Source organism: Mirounga leonina, unplaced genomic scaffold (assembly GCF_011800145.1).
Source record: "Mirounga leonina isolate KUSES-001 unplaced genomic scaffold, KU_Mleo_1.0 Mir_125, whole genome shotgun sequence".
NCBI lineage: Eukaryota > Metazoa > Chordata > Mammalia > Carnivora > Phocidae > Mirounga > Mirounga leonina.
Window position 1 is genome coordinate 6194487 of NW_023270305.1, and position 17451 is coordinate 6211937.

The 17451-nt window shown below is 44.4% G+C and overlaps 1 protein-coding gene across 2 annotated transcripts in view; it reads left to right on the forward strand.

The window, feature by feature from the left end:
- VSNL1 (visinin like 1) overlaps window positions 1-17451 on the forward strand; it is a 100113-nt gene that overhangs the window by 39982 nt on the left and 42680 nt on the right. Inside the window, exon 2 of one of the 2 annotated variants that reach the window (XM_035000625.1) lies at window positions 1467-1633. In XM_035000625.1, coding sequence (XP_034856516.1) covers window positions 1472-1633 — 162 coding nt within the window. In that variant the 5' untranslated portion in view covers window positions 1467-1471. Of the gene's footprint in view, window positions 1-1466; window positions 1634-17451 lie in introns of those variants that run through there. The other variant, XM_035000626.1, reaches the window with a different exon arrangement.

Below are 17451 nucleotides of genomic sequence, written 5' to 3' on the forward strand. Positions count from 1 at the left end.
TTTATTTATTTATTTATTTATTTATTTATTTATTTATTTATTTATTTTTGAGAGAGAGAGAGAAAGAGAGGGCGGAAGGGAGGGGCAGAGAGAGAGAACCTCAAGCAGACTCCACACTGAGTGAGGAGCCCAATGGGGCTCAATCTCATGACCCTGAGGTTAAGACCTGAGCCAAAACCAAGAGTCAGACAACAGACTGCACCACCCAGCCCCCTTGATTTGACTTTTTAAATCAATCTGTGGTTAATTTGTTTAGTTTTCACTCTTTTTATTTTATTGTTAACACAAGAATATTAAAGTGAAACTTTAAAAAATCATCTTTAATTTTTCTGCACTAATACAAAAACTTTTAATTTTGGAATATTATCTTTGTTTACATACTTGTTTCTTAATTAGTCCTTACAGTAAATCTGTAAAAATTTTTGTTATTATATACATTTTATTAAGGAAGAAATTTAAGGAGTGCCTGGGTGGCTCAGTCGGTTAAGCATCTGCCTTCAGCTCAGGTCATGATCCCAAGGTCCTGGGATCCAGCCCCATGTCAGGCTCCCTGCTCAGCAGGGGAGTCTGCTTCTCCCTCTCCCTCTACCCCTCCCTCTGCTCATGCTCACTCTCGCTCACTCTCTCTCTCTCAAACAAATAAAATCATTTTTTTAAAAAAGGAAGGAATTTAAGATAAAGTAATTAATATTGCCCTAAGTAACACGCATGGTAACCAGTCAATAACCTGGCACATAATGGATGTAGGTAACATTATTTTATGTATTGTTATTTTTACCTACCACCCGTAATAATATCAGAATGGAATTAGGTCAACTGAAATTCACCACTCAATCTCTCTAAAAAGCCACCAAGTCTGTCAACATTGATGGCAACGTTGTAGGAAACCTCTGAAGGGAAGAGAAAGAGAATTAATTTGACTAATAAAGATAAGCTGTTTCCATTAAAAAAAAAAAAAAGCTGCAACGTTATAACTAAACCAGCTGAGATTTCCTACCATACTGATCAGATTTCCCAAGTCGGCTTGTAATCATTTGTCTGTAAATCCCTCTCATTGCATGTGTCAATAATCCCACTTAATATCCTTACAAACTAAATGTGGAATTAGATACCCAGGCAGCAAGTGCTGATGCACTTTAATTCATAACAGGAGAATATAAACAGTGCCCGTATACTTTACATGAGTAGCACAAACAAGGACGGCTGCTTCGCCATGGGGGAGTCGATGTTCTGCGCGGGGACTCCTGATGGAGGAGGATGAGCCCTTACAGCCTTTCGAGCTGTGTGAAGGGTCTTTTTCACTCATCTCCTTTCTGGAATGCCAAATAGAAGGAGGCAGCCTTGGGGGGGATTTGATCTGACACACTAGAGGGAGTGCCCACCCACGGGCTGCTCGGACCTCTGACTTGGCTCCTAATCAAGTTTGAAATGATCACGGCTAATTGCATTCATTTGCTTTTCTTCAGGCAGAATGGGGAAACAGAACAGCAAACTAGCCCCCGAAGTAATGGAGGACCTGGTGAAGAGCACAGAGTTTAATGAGCACGAGCTCAAGCAGTGGTACAAAGGTTTCCTCAAGGACTGTCCAAGCGGGAGGCTGAACCTCGAGGAATTTCAGCAGCTCTATGTGAAGGTAAGACGTTTTCAATCTCTTGTTTTCTTCAGGCCACAAAACACTGTCTTCATGAAACGTTACAACTCCAAGTAGCCCATTTGTTTCAGCCTGATGGTTTTCCAACCAAAAGGGAGAATGCACATTTTTAAAAATGCACAGGGATGCATTTTGTTACAGGTGTTAAGTCAAGCAGTTTCTGAATACGAAGAGCAAGTGTTCAATCAAAACACTGACTAGAGTTCAAAGGATGACAGCATTGGGTGTAACCACAGTGGAAATCTCAGAGAATAGTGTTTGCTGATGATTATTGACATGCTGCTAATTACACTATTGTTAGGCTTGTTAAAGGTATCTGCAACTCCCTCCATTAAAGAGAAAGTACATGGGGCACTTATTCACCACGAAATGTCCTCCTATTTGCAGATAAGAAAAAAACCTAGATTCCCACAACAGCACATTTGGAAGGGGGGTGGGGAGGTCCAGTACACGTTTGGGCATCAAGGTCTACAACACGGACTCTTAACTCAGCATTTTGTACCGTGTACAAGTTAAACTTACCCTGGACATTAGATAAAACTATCCATGGAAGGTATAATTTCTATTGCCGTGGTATGATTTTGGTTCTTCTGAGTTTATCAGTTGGACTGGTTCTAGATTTGGCAAGATCTAAGACATTCCAGTTTGTGTCTACTTATATAATGTTAGGCTTGTGGAAGAAGGGCGTTGTCCTTCTTTGAGTTTTTTCTGACTAAAATACCAAATAGAAAATATTGCTTTCATCCTTTAAATGTAGCAACCATCAGTCTGAGTAATATGAACCATCCATCCACCCGCATCTAGATGTGGGGAACGATCGTATCAAGTATGAACATTGCCCTTCCCTCCTGAAGTTGAGTGTCTCACCTCGCCTGTGCTCCACATTTCCATCCCCGCACATGTGCAAGCAGGGGCATGTATAAGAATGCTCACAGCTGCACTGTTTGCAATAGCAAAACTGGGAAGAAGCCCAAATGCCCATCAAAGCGAGAGTGGAAAATAAACTATGATCTATTCACATAGCAGTCAAAGCAGTTGAACTGTAACATCACGGAAACATCAAGCGCAAGAAGTTAAGTCTCAATATTCTAAATTAAACACAAATAAGACTAAAAAATATTTTATAGGACTACAAATAAATGCAATAAAATCATACTGGAAAGGAAAGAAAGAGTGATGAACACAGGATCCAGACCGATGGCTACATCCAATGGGGAAGAGGAGAGGGATGGGAAGGGGGGTAGGGCCACATGGTTAGCTACACATTGCATCTCAGTGGTAGCTGTGGTTTTGGGTGGTGAGTTTGCAGATGGGTGCTTACTGCATTATTAAAAGCTCAGTAACCCCGTAAGGACCACTGCTGAGTGTCAGGGACCCAGGATTATCATTAAGCCAAAGCTGAGCAGCCGAGGGTCCTAGGTATATACAAAACTACCTCCTTAAATGTGTGTAGAAAGGTATACCTAGTGTGGCATGCGTGTAATTTATAAGATCACTGCGCCGTTTCTAAGACCTAAGACATGAGTTTTTATCATGTGGAGCTTTTTCATGTAGAAGTGCTGAGAAATGCATTTATTATTCAATTGATATAAATTGCTTTTGCAGAGAAGCAGGATGGTATGCATTTTTCCTGTATTATATTCCACCACTCTCCGTAGTTTTCAAAGTCACATCTTCTAATGTTTTATCACCCAGGAGTTAGCCTGAGCTTCACAACTGTCTTCACTCTCAGCCCCAAGGAAAGGACAGACAAATGAGATTTGTCAAAGCTACTTTCTTATCACTGGAGGTCATGCAAGCTGTCACTCTGTGTTTAAGAAAGCTCTGTGTGCCACATTCCCCACTAGTTGTTTAAAATTAGAGAGGTTTGCCTTTGAAGAAATAGTTTAAATGCAGGAAATGAGGTATTTTATTTACATACTGGAAGTACTCAGCCCTCGAGCAGCACCAGCCTCAAGATGGAGGTGGGGGGCCTGTAAACATTAGAGACAGCTCGACATTTTGTGGTACAACTGATATATATATATCAACATCATCGCCCTCCTTCACCTCTCCCACCCACCCCAGAGTGGATTTTTTTATTCCAAGAAGAGAATATCTGACTTTCTGGATGGAGTTTAGATTCTTGGCAGCCTCTTTTTTTTTTTTTTTAAAGATTTTATTTATTTATTTGAGAGAGAGAAAGAATGAGAGGGGGGAGGGTCAGAGGGAGAAGCAGACTCCCTGCCGAGCAGGGAGCCCGATGCGGGACTCGATCCCGGGACTCCAGGATCATGACCTGAGCCGAAGGCAGTCGCTTAACCAACTGAGCCACCCAGGCACCCCTCTTGGCAGCCTCTTAACATACATGTTCAAACTCAGCCTGTGTTCTTGTGTCGAATCATCCGAAAGCAGGCAAAGTCTTTTTTTTTTTTTTAAGATTTTATTTATTTGAGAGAGAGAGAGAATGAGCAGAGAGGGGGGCAGAGGGAGAAGGAGAAGCAGACTCCCCACTGCGTAGGGAGCCTGACACAGGGCTGGATCCCAGGACCCTGAGATCATGACCTGAGCTGAAGGCAGACACTTAACTGACTGAGCCATCCAGGCACCCCAGAAAGCAGGCAAAGTCTTCTCCTTCCAGAGTTATTCAAGGACATAATACAAAGGAGAACCACAGAGGAAATATGTCATGTACACAGGGAGAAAAAAAAAAGACAGCTCTGATATGCTAGAAGGAAGAAGCCCAGAGAAAGATGTGGATTATGTAATAAGGCTCAAGAGAAGGGCTGACAAGAAAAGACTTCCTTTAATGCTACTGCAAAGTGCAAATATTCAGCAAGGCACCATCCTTATCCTGGTGAATAGGCACTTCTCAGTGGCTCCTTCTCTCCCAGTGTAGACATTGAGACATCCTGGAATCCAGCTGAGTGAGCAAAACTGCCTGTGACTTCTGCCCTCCTGTCTGGGTGGTCAGCCTGGTGCTTCTACGTCACCAACCTGACCCACTTCGAGCCCCAGGAGAGACACTTTGCTGCTGTAGAACCCCACTCTTTTGAGGGTGTGAGGAGGAGCAGGATAATGAGAGAGGCCCCCTGAAAGGCCAGGAGCCATAAATTCTCAACTTTAGAAGCCTTTGTATCCAAAAGAGAAAAAGAACCCCTTCATTAGGTCTATGTTTAAAAATGTTTAAAACTGAAGTTCAGAAAAATTAGGCCTAGTGTCACAAAGAGTGAAGGTAGGAAGCACAGAAAGACGGGCATGCCCACTCTCACCACAGAACACGGCCCTGTCTCGCAACAGGGTTCCACGGCAGACCCCCATCAGCCTCCTCCAGCCCCTCCAACATACAGCTGCAGGAGCGAGTTTCACAGAACACAGGTCTGGACACGGGCCTTCCTAGTTCGGTTCATTCTTTCGTCGTGTAGACCACAGTCACCTCATTTCAATCAACATAAGACCCAGTGGTTAGCACAGAGCCTGCCACAGCCTGCCATCAGTAAGTGTTTGCTGAGTGAATTATATTAAATGCTGGCTGTGTATCTCCTTCTCAGGGAGCCTTGTAGTGGAGACATATAGAAATGACTAAAGGATGGGTCCTGCCTGCCCTCCAGGATCTCAGAGGCTAATCAAGAAGGCACAGTTAACCCCAATGCAAGGCAGAATGACATAAATGCTTGTTGGTGGGGCAAGAGGAGAAAGACGAGGTTAATTTCAAAATGGGATATTAAGGGGCGCCTGGGTGGCTCACTCGTTAAGTGTCTGCTTCAGCTCAGGTCATGGTCCCAGGGTCCTGGGATGGAGCCCTGCATCGGGCTCCCTGCTCAGCGGGAGGCCTGCTTCTCCCTCTCCCACTCCCCCTGCTTGTGTTCCCTCTCTCGCTGTGTCTGTCTCTATCAAATAAATAAATAAAATCTTTAAAAGAAAAAAACAAAAAACAAAATGGGATATTAAAATAAGAAGCTAATGAATGCAGTGATGAAAGGCAAACTTTTCTCTTCACCTTTTAGAAGATAAAACGTCTCTGAGTAGACAGTTTTTACCTTTTCCAAGTTCAGTATCATGTTTATGTTGCGAAAAATATGTTGGTGGAATTCCATTCAATAAGAAATTTTCTAGGCCTAAAGCTTTGGAAATATAAGTCTACTCACTAAAACTCTATTTTTTTTAAGAATTTATTTATTTATTTGGGAGACAGAGAGAGAATGAGCAGGGACAAGTGGGAGAGGGAGAAGCATTCTCCCCACTGAGCGGGGAGCCCAACACAGGGCTCTATCCCAGGACCTTGGGATCATGACCTGAGCCGAAGGCAGACATTTAACTGACTGAGCCACCAGGTGCCCCTAACCAAAACTCGACACAACTACTCAGAGACAAGTATTAAAACAAATAAAAATAAATGATATCATAGAATCAGCGGCACCTAAACATTTTATGATATTTTAATAGAACAAGAAAGATTTTCTAGTTAATAAAGTATCACACAGGGGCGCCTGGGTGGCTCAGATGGTTAAGCGTCTGCCTTCAGCTCAGGTCATGATCTCAGGGTCCTGGGATTGAGCCCCACGTCGGGCTCCCCGCTTGGCGGGGAGCCTGCTTCTCCCTCTACCTCTACTGTTCCCCCTGCTTGTGCTCTCTCGCTCTCTCTGTCAAATAAATAAATAAAATTTTAAAAAAATAAAAAAAATAAATAAATAAAGTATCACACAACCATATTCTATAATTCGCTATGTAGAGTTTTAGAATTGTACTCACAAATTATGCTCTTATGCTTAAAAACCAGTATCAGGAGTAAAGGCAGGCTTCCTGAAAGTTATATGCAAACATATAATAAATGTAGGATTTTAGGCACAGAATCTTTGTTTTGTAGAATGTGGAATAAAACATTTGCATCTCATTTTGCCCTGTTTACTATGTGATTTTGATCAAGTGACTTTGCAAATGAAAAAATAGATCTACATCAATGGCCAACTCAAACTTGAATGTGTCTCAAAATTGCTTGGGCTGACTATTTAATTGGCATATTGCTGGGTCCCTTCCTCAGGGTTGCTATTTCACTGGGCCTAGGACAGAGCCCCAGTAAATGGATTCCTAGGAAGACCTCACAGATAGTTCTAATGGAGAAAATCCATGAATGACATTTTGAGAACTATTGGTCTAGTGTTTAACCTGGAAGTATCCTTGGGTAGGCTTCTGGAATTCTGTATACACTGAGATGGTGTGTAAAAGTTTGAATCTATGCTCTCTTGGGACAGCTTTCATCAGATTTATAAAGTGTTCCATAAGGTGAAGAAAGGTTAAGAACCACTAAGGATGCTCTAACCATTGGCAGGCCTAACATTCTAATTCCCAAGACAGCAGAGTCAGTGGGTCTTAACTGACACCAGGACAAATGGAGAAACATCCTCTTTTGAACTATACTTTCAAATAAACTTCATTGGCAGGAAATAAGAATGAAAGTTTCTTATATGCACTTTGTTAAGTTTGTTTCCGATTTGCAGGCGATGTTTTCCTGATTTGGGGCCCGTTAACTAAATTGTGTTTTTTCCAGAGCCCCATGAAAATGAAAATGGGAAGGCCCGAGTGAGATAAAATGCAATCCCTGCTCACCATTCACTCTCCTGAGCACACCTATGGGCCAGGTGCTGTGTAGGCCCTGAATCTACCGAGAATGTCAGGGTTCCCTTCCTTGGGCCACTGTGGTCTGGTCTGCCATCTAGGAGCCGTCGAGTGTAGGCTTAATATATACATATGTGTGTAATCGTGATGAGGACCATGAAAGACAAGGAAGGGCCTCTGGGCCCACAGGGGGCTGGAGGGGAAGGTGATATTGAAGCTGATCCTCAAAGGAAGGGTGGTTTGGACATAAGGAGCTGTGGGTCCGTCTGGACACTCAAGAATCTCACTGACTAGAATCCCAAAAGCTGGAATAAAAAATGACTATTGTGTTTGAGAGCCCCTTCCTATGGCATTGGCAGGAGGCCCCCAGACTTGAGCATATTAGGCTGAAACAAAAACATAACAAAATGAAACAAATAAGAACTGCTTGGCAGTCCTGCTGAGAGAATGTGAAAACCACCTGTTGAAGAAAAAGCTTGTACACAGCAGGGACTCCTACCCCACTCCTCCTCTTCTGTTTCTCCCTCCCTCTCTCCCTCTCTTCTCTCCCTTGTCTATGTCCCCTTCATTTGTTGACACTCTCACGTGCTTCACTCTGACAGTTCGTTCACTTGGCTCTCACCTTGACCTAGCGTGAAAGGAGACTTTGGAGTAGAGTTCCCTCCCTTCAGGGCTTAGTGGTTGGAAAGTCAGGAGACTCCCCCAAGGTCGCAGAGAGACCAGCACAGAGGAGCACCTGCACCACCTTGCAAGCAGCATTCTCTCCACCTTGCTGTGTGTCCTGTGTCCTCTTGGCTACATTCAGGAGCAAGCATCTAGAAGCTTCTCTGGTCTACTGTGTTGTAAAGCAGGGTGCCTCAAATGCTCCCTTGTCACTCCCTCCTGGCCATCCTTCCAGGACCAGCTCAAAATCTTCTCCCAGGAGAGCCTTCCTTGATCTCTCCATTCTTAAAGCAGGAAGAGTCTCTTCCTCCTTTGCTTTCCAGTGACTTTGATGCCCCCACTTCCTTTTACAAGGATGTTACGTCTTTACAACACAATTATGCAAGCTTTTCTCACCTTCTCACTAGTTAGAGCCCTTCTCCATTCCCCAGAGCCTACACTGTTGTTGGTGTTTTGCCTGAATACAAATAAATGCCTGTGGTTTAACCTGAAGGCTGCATGTGTACCTGCCTCTACCGTACACTAGCCACGTGACCTTGGGAAAGCCCTATGCTTAAAGGTTTGTTAAATAAATCAACAAATCACTCTGGCTCTCAGTTTCCTAATCTATCAGATGGGGAGATCATGTCTGGACCTCTCTTTATAAAAGCTGCTTTACATTACTGGATTTTTCTAACCTTTGAGAGAGCAACAGGGGTTTGGATCTGGTACCATTGACTCGTCTTGGTGGGAATCATTTCCTCCCTCCCTTCCTGTGGCCCGTCGAGCTCCTGCTTGCTTAATGTGAGAGCCAACCAAAGTGCTTTGTAAACAGCGAGTTGTCTTGCCCAAGAAAGGCTCATCAGTAGCTTGACCTTAGGCACCTGGGCCTGGGAGTACTTCCAGATGCCAGCCCACCTAGTCTCTTGGGTTGTGGCATCCAGAGCTGGTTCCCCGCTGAGCTATTTTATCAAAAGAAAACGTGACAGAGTTGGCTATTCTGGCTTCTCAACATCTGATTCAAGTCAATTTTGAAAATAAAACTCTTGGCTCAAACCAGATTTTTGGATGATCAGTTTTCAGGGATTCAGACTCCACTTGTTCCTAAGAGGTAATAGGAGTAGGCCTTATTAAAAATTTGTTGGGCAGAACTATATACAGAAACATTTTAATTCCTTCGGGAAACAGACATTATATAAGACACAAAATGTCATCCAGATTGGGCTGGTGAGGACGTTGCAATTTTTAGTGAGAACCTGGGAATTCATTTCCATTTGGAATGTTTGCCAACATGATTGAGGCTGCACTTCAACTTGAATTAATGTGGAAAACAAGAGCTAGGGGCTGAAATCTCAAGGAAGAGATGACAATAAAGTTAGAGTTCTGGGAAAACAAAGTCCCATGTGAGGTTCCAAAGGCATTTATTATGGTGAGATTGTCTCAGGGAATAGCTGGCTACCAGCGCATCTTGCATTAGAGAGAGCATTTATCCCAGAGGGGTGGAAATGATAACCTTCTCCTGTCTCACAGGGTGTGAAATTATTTTGGATGGCTTCCACACCTTGGGATTTTGCTTTCCGGTGATAGGGCAGGTGTTAGTTAGAGAGATATCAATGGTCACTGCAGCCATGATATCCAAAGGAATGCTCTTAGATGATACTTCAACTTCTCTGTCCTCAGGATAAGGTTGGAAAGAGCCCTTTAGAGTCTCTCAGTCCGCCCAACCCCTGTCTCCCCCCATTTTACACAGGAGGAAACCGAAGCCCTTGGGAGTCAGGGGGTAGTCCAAGATTGAGCTGTTTCTTCATTGCTTCACACACCCAAAGAGATGTGTCTCAACTCCAGCCTGATTATGGAGGTTTCAAGCCAGAAGGACCTATTCTCCCTTGACCTGTTCTCTGCAGCTAATTGTTAAAAGGCAATCTGTTTCTCATTGGAAATAGAGCCAAAGAGGCAGAAATAGCTCATTTCTATTACAGAATTGGACTTGAAGATAGAAAATCATGTCTGGACCTCTCATTATAAAAGCTGCTTTACATTACTGGACTTTTCTAACCTTTGAGAGAGCGACAGGGGTTTGGATCTGGTACCATTGACTCATCTTGGTGGGAATCATTTCCTCCCTCCCTTCCTGTGGCCCATCGAGCACCTGCTGGAAGAATGCTCTTTGTCATTGATTATGTGCCCTCATGGCTCTACTTGAAATGAGTCTTGAACATTTCCTTTTCGGAGCTTAGGGTTCCATCCTTGTGACCACCTGATGTTGTTATGAATCGTCTCCTGTCCCGAGCTCTAAGTCACTTTTCCCCTCTCAGTTGAAGTGCAATCCTAAATGGAGGAGTGGTGGGGGGGTGTGGTCAGCAGCAAAATAGAGCTAAATCCAACTACAAAGTGTCCAAGTGCCTCAATAGCTCTAGTGGAGGAGAATCCGTCTATAGATGGTAATCCAGAGAAGCTATTAGCAGTCAGCCACCTTCAACAAACACTGTTGAGTGGTATCTATAACAAATCTGTAGCCAAGAGTCATGGGAATTGTAGAATTCAAGTCAGACTGTCTCCCTCGTTTAAAGGGCTTGCAGCCTACTAGAACAGTCTATGTAGATAGCTAAAAGACAACAGAGAAAATGACATTTGTCCCAAAGCTGGTGCAGGTATTCCAGTGTAGCAAATTTCTGTATAAATATCTTCACTGAAGATTTCAAGATACCTTGAAATATAGGCAGTATCTGTAGCTTTAAGGATTTCCTTAAGAGGAGGGACAACCTAAGCAAGAGCACAGGGATGGGGAGACTGGAGGGTGGTAAAGGGAATAGCCAGCAGCTGTGTTGAGCGACCACACAGGTACCAGGGGAAAAGTGAGGTTGGAGATGTTAGTGGGGCCCAATCACAGAGGTCATCAAGTGCCAGAAAAGCCCTAAAGTCCTGAATCTTGTGGACCAGGTAAACAGATGGTTTCCTACCAAGATGTGTCAAACGACCATGACATTCTGGTGACCTGGCATTGTATGGTTCTTAAGACAATGTAATGACAGTACCAGGCCTGAGCAGTTAACTTTCATTTCTCTTGTAAGTGTTCTTGGTGACTCAGTGAGTGAAGCTGCAGGAGCTTGCCATGTGCCCTCCAGTGAATGGCTGAGGAGAGGTTGACTGAGTTATTCATTGAATATTAATTGCTTATACCTTGCATGTATGGCATAAGACTAATGACAGAGAGAACCAGCAGGTAGGACACCTACGCAAGTCCCCTGCCCTCCGGGGAGATAGATGCCTTGCGAGCAGACAAATGCAGAGAGCTAAGTGAGGATATGGGTCAGTCAGAGCTTTGGGAGCTCATGGGAGGGGGAGGGAGACAGAGGGTCATGGATGGTCCAGCAAGGCTTCCTGGGCAGAGCGGAAGGGGGCGGTGCACAAACTGGGAGCTGAGGTCCTGGGCAGAACTTAGACAGAAAGACAAGGTGAAAACAATCCCTCCACAGAGCAGGTGGTAAGCAGGAGTTGGACAAGACCCTGATCTTGGAATGATTGGGACTCTGTTCAGGGGCATTTTGGAATTGTCCTTCACATAGCCTGTCTGCCCAGGCTACCTCTCCACCTCTTCCCTTCAGTGGCAGAGGCTGACCCCAGCCCACAGGGCTAGTCCAGTTCTCATCCTGGTCCAGTTCCCAGCAGAGCAGCTGGCTGGGAGCCCTCCACTCCCTTGGGGAGTGGGACTTCCTTGGGCCTTTGTTTCTGTCACGGAGAGGAGCTGGTGTTGACTTGCTGAGAAGAAGGTTAATTCATTAAATCTCTTGGGGTGAAAACAATGACAACGGGGTGTTCTGTGAAGCCCCCAGGCCTGGCTGCGACAAGCAGCATCCATGCTGTCAGGCCCCCACGCCCCTCTCCTCTGTAGATGAAAGTCCTTCTCTCTCAACTTAAAAGTGAACTCAACATGTTTGCGTTTGAAATTAAAGACAAATGGGTTGTCTTATCAGTGTGATTTACATTGTTTTCAGGGGGAAATGCAAGATAGTTATTGTCCTGTATTTTTGTGTATATAGTTTACACTAAATGGCCAAAGGATGTAAGGTAAGATGGCGCATATTATCATTTTGGGCTTGGATCCCTCTATCAGAGACCCAGAGAGTAGCTTAGAATATGTGTGAGGTATCACTGAAATGTCAGCTTCTTTTGTGGAAAGAGCAGACCTGGAGCCAGACAAAGCATTTTGAAGGGGGGGAGGGGGGCTTAACACCTCTGAGGTGTCAGAGCTGCATATTCTTGCAGGGACCATCTGCTTCCCTCCACTTCCCTTGTCTTCAGCTTCCGGGGCTATCGAGATGATTCTTTGTATGTACCTTGCAAGGGCTTGACACTGAAGGTGCTCAATGAATGCTCAAGGTCACTGTTATTAGTACTGGGGCCTTGGGGATTGGTGAGAGGAGCACAGGGGTGAGGACTCTGGCCTCACTGTGTGCTTGTGCAGCAGGAATCTTTCATGGTCTGTTCGGTTCTGTGCGGCCTCAGGTGGCCATCTGCTCTGGGGGACTGTCCCTCCCTTTAGAGAGGCCTGCCTTGGCTTTCAGTCAGAAGAACCAGTCTTCCCCACATTTCTCCTGCAACCCCTCCAGGCTGGCCCAGTTGCCACGGCTCCTGTGTGGGAAGAGGGGAAGGGAGGAAGAGAAGAGCCTGTCCCAGGCGCAGGTGCTGGAGGGGATGCTCCCAGCCGTTGAGGAGGTGAGCCAGCAGAGGGGAAAGTCTCCCCGTCCCTTCTCCTTAGACTTCTCTGCAGCAGACACTAACAGCTCAGAGGTGTTACACTAACTCCAGAGAAAGGCTACGGGAGAACATGACTTCATCTGAACAAGGCGCTCAGGCAGGGTTCCTGGGGAATGTGCACAGCCCCCACCGAGGGCTGACCCAGAGGGACAGGATCCCATTTGAGGCAAAACATCCCAACACTAGATACTGAGGCAGGTGGTGGGGACGGTTTCTGTTATCCTGTTCAATCAAGTTTCCTGTCTGCTCCAGGGGGCTGTCTCTCACTCACACACACACACACGCGCGCGTGCGCGCACGCAGAATTCTGGTTTGAAAATAAAGACGAATGGTTTGTTTTATGAGTATGGGTCACAATGTTTTCACAGTTACCTGGCAGGTCAGGGTGGGGTGTTGGTTGGCTTTACAACACAAAACACCATAGAAACTAGGCACACCTTATGTCCTTTCTAGAATAAATCAAAGGATGGCAAGATGCACAGATGAATAATAAATAGGTGATAATAGCCAACATTAATTGAATGCTTATTGAGTGTCAGGCACTGTTCCAAGCACAGTACTCTGCATATATTATTCATTTGTTCCTCACAAGGGTCTATGAGGAAGGTATCATTATTTCCTCCATTTTACAAATGCAGTAACTGAGGCACAAAGTGATTAATAACTTTCCCAAGGTCATGCAACATTCAAATGCAGGCAGTTGAACTCGACTGCTGGTACTCTTTCCTAGGTAGGTGGGTTCTTGATGGAAATCTCAGGGAGCCCAATCCCTACTCATAAGGATGATTTGTGTGGTTTATCTAACCATAGTCTTTAATTAAAAACATTCAAACAAATGACCAATGTGATTCTGGGTGACTTACTGGTGGAGCGTGGCAGGGGGAAGGAGTGAGATGTGTGGCATCAGAGCCAATTCTGCATCCTGGCTCCGCTTCTGTGCTGGGCAGTGGGCAATCCTTCCCTCTCTAAGTCCACATTCCCCCATCAGACAACAGAAGACCTGCCTTTCCTGCCTCCCAGGGTACTCATGTGGGCCAAAGAGGCAGAGTCTGACAGGGCGAGAGCTCCTTGTTGGCTGTGCTGGAGTTGGGTCAGTGGAAAACCCAGTGGGTTGACTATCTCTATGAGGTTGGAGAAGCCCACCTACCACGAGGAATTGCAACTTCCTTCTCAAGCACATTGAATGACCACACATTATGGGATCATGCCTATAATGGCTGGCACTGACCCGAGGGGACACGAAGGGGTGGCTTGATTAAATGAGGTGTCAGACACTGTTGGTTACCTACCCAGTGGCCATCTCCCTCTCCCCACACTTTCCTCTCTTGTTGTGGCCAACCTCCCACTGCAGAAGCTAACAATCCAGGTACACATTTTCCTGGTCTGCTTTGCATCTAGGATGTGGGCATGTTACCTGATCCTAGTCGAAAGGGATCTAAGAAAAGATCTGCTGGGGGGCTGGGGAGGGTTGTGGAAAAGATTTTCTTCTTGCTCATAGAAAGACTGGCATGCTGGTATTTGTCGTGTGTGCATATGACACTGGAACAGCTATAGTGGTGAAGAGAGCTCTTGCTTCCAAGCTGAACATGGTAGAGTAGAAAGACAGAAAGAACCTGGACCCTTAGTGATATCCCAGATCTGTTGGATCAGTCCTGAAACAGTATCTGGACCATATGTTGTGTGGGATTCTTAACCTTTTATGGTTTAGGCCACCTTTAGTTGGTCTTCTGTTCCTTGTAGGAAAAAGTATCCTACTTAATACAAAGTAGAATGGGAATGAGAGGCAGAAGTCCCGCTCCTAGGCAGGATGATGCTGCCAACAAGCTGTGTGATTCTGGGCCAGTTAATAACCTCTCTGAGTCATAGAGTCTCAATTTATTGAAAAGCCTGGTAATTCCTGCCCTAGCTCCCTCAGAACATGTGTGGGACCACATGAAACATTTTTTGAGCCCCACCAGATGCTTTGTTCTGGAGATCTAGAAATGAATAAAATATGGTACAAAGGCAGATATGGGAGTGAACTCCATGTTTGACAGACAGAAGTTCAGTAGGACTGAGCAGAGGAGATTGAGGGGATGAGGGGTAGAAGGTGAGAGGTAGGCATGGCCTCAGTTTTCTTCCTCTGTAAAATGAGGTAGAGAATCACATGACCTCTTAAGTTCACTTCTAATGCCAGGATTCTAGAAGTCAAGTGGAGCTGTCTCTCTTAGATCTCTGCTAAACATGAATGTCCCTGTACCGTAGGTCACTTGGCATCATAGCAGTTTTCGTGTCCAACTACCCACAGGACAGAGACTGTATCTTACCCATCTCTGTATCCTCAGCACTCAACAATAAAAATTAGTTGGTTGGTAGAACAAATTAATAAGTAAATAAAGGAATTTCTCTTATAGATTAACTGAAATGCAATTTGGGAAGAATAAATGAAAAGAGTGAAACATTTTATAGTGTGTTATCCAGAATAATAAACCACAGAGATTCACAGTGAACCATTTTGATATAGAATGTTTAAATAAGCAGGATGCAACATAACAGGATCACAAAGCATCCATTCTCAGACTCAAGTGGTTAGCTAATTTTCTTATGAAGATGCGAGGCACTCGCCAGTGAAACAGAGTAGCCAATAAACTTCCTTAAATATTATTTTCCCAAAGAGAAAATGAAAGGCTGCAGTGTAAAACTAGAGATGTCTAATATCAAAAAGCTAGCTGATGGCTTGGAAATTAGGCAGCTTACGTTTGAGTTTGTAATGAGATTGTCAGAGAAAAGTGTGAAAACTGAAAGAATTTTAGAAGAAATGCAAGGAAGATGATAAAAGACATATATGGTCTCTGAAAATAGATAGCTATGTCTGCTTTCTAAGTAAATCTCACTGCATAGTCAAGGTAGGACTTATTTTTATCCATATTCTTTTAAAAAAAATGTGACATGCCTACAAGGAGCACCATAAATGATGACATCTTGTTAGAGCTAAGATGTTGTGGCTTTATGACTTGGCCTCAGTCAAATCTCTTGCAGACTCAGAAGCTGGTGCTTCTGAGACATCTTTCAAGATGACGCAGCTGGGTTGCCGGGGTAACTCACTGGATGAGGATCTAGCCAGTTTTGGGAGAGTTTACATAAGACAAAACCAGGGGATGTCCTGGAGTTAAGGGATGACAGGAGTTGGGACCATTGTCCATTCAGCTTTCAGGATGAGGACAAGGTGGGGACTTTGGAAGTTGCATTAGCCACCTGAATCAGCTACCTGAATGGAAAAATCTTAGTGTCCAGACTGATGAAGAATGCCTTGGGTAACTGAGGATTCTAGTTGATAGAGAAATAACATAATATATATATCAAGCAAGATGACTGTTTTCATAAGAAGCAGTCTCACCATTTCCTTGTAAGATTTCAAAGATATTGAAGATGAGTAATATTGACTGGGTTCTGCTGTGTGTCCACACAGCTAGGAGAGAAACAGAGGTGATAGGATCCTCTGGAAGTGATTTTGTATTAGAGACATGTTAATATGTGTTTATTGTTCAAATGGATGAATGACTTCCTTGAAGGACCAAAACTCAATTGAATTAATAACTGTCAATGGGAGAAAATGAAGATCCTGCTGAGTGGTATGTGTGAGAGAGATTTTATACATATACACAAAAACACACATATATATTCAATTCATTTACAGACTCATGTGGTTTCAACATGACTGAAGATTGTTTTTCTCTTGCAGAAAGTCCAAGCTAGCCTAGCAATGCTGCTCTGCAAGCCATCCAGAACTCAGTCCCCTTTTCTCCTGGTGGCCCTTCCTAGGCTGTTGCTCTGATTCACATGACCCCAAGTGGCTCATCGCAGTGTCACCTTCCAGCTAGTGGGAAAGACAAGATAGAAGGGATGGGAGAATATGCCCCTCCCTCTAAGGGCAAGACCCAGAAATTACACACATCACCTCAGCCATATCCAGAACTTAGTTTCATGGCAACACCAGCTGCAAGGGACACTGGGAAAGTAGCCTCAATTTTGGATGGCCATATGCCTAGCTAAGAAGTCAATTACCCTGGAAGGAGAGAACACTAGATAGGGGACAGCTAGCAGTCTCTGCACAGAAGGTAAATTCTTAGAGGGCTTCTGTCCATCAGTAGCCTCTCTTCTAAAGGTCAGGTGCAAGATGTGCAGCTGGGTTGCCATTTGAGCTTCTTTGTGGATGAGCTTTGAGGGCATGACAAGCAGAAATGGGCTCACTCTGTGTGTGCTTCTTCTTTACCAAGAGTAGATGGTACCAAGATACTCTGTTCTGCTGCCTGAGCTGGGCCTGACAACCTCCCCAGGGTTTCACTCCATTTGATACACTGGGACCTGATGGAAACTTCATTCAAATAGAGAGTTAAATCGTGGCCATAAAGGTCCCAACAATTGGTTACAACTGGGGTTTGTTTTTTAAACATGAGAAATTGTTGTCTGTAATTTGCTAATATAAGAACACCCTATACCTCTACCCTCTTCTTGCACCTGCTCCCCAAATCTTTATCCCTACTGGGGTGTTTCTGCAGGGTGTGTGTGGGACTGGTGGATCATGATGAATGCTTGCATTTCTCTCCTGGTGTCAGTTTGGCAGTAGAGGCATTTATTTGCCCACAGGACTTGAACATTACATGAAAAGCAGGTCTATGGTGGCATTAGGCAAATGTAATGTCACATGAGGGACAAACACCAAACAATGTGTGAGAGATGCTAAGACATAGGACCTATAGTCACACTTGTAGTAAGATTTACCAGTGCAGAATATCTGCTTGGTCATTGTATTTCACCCATCCATC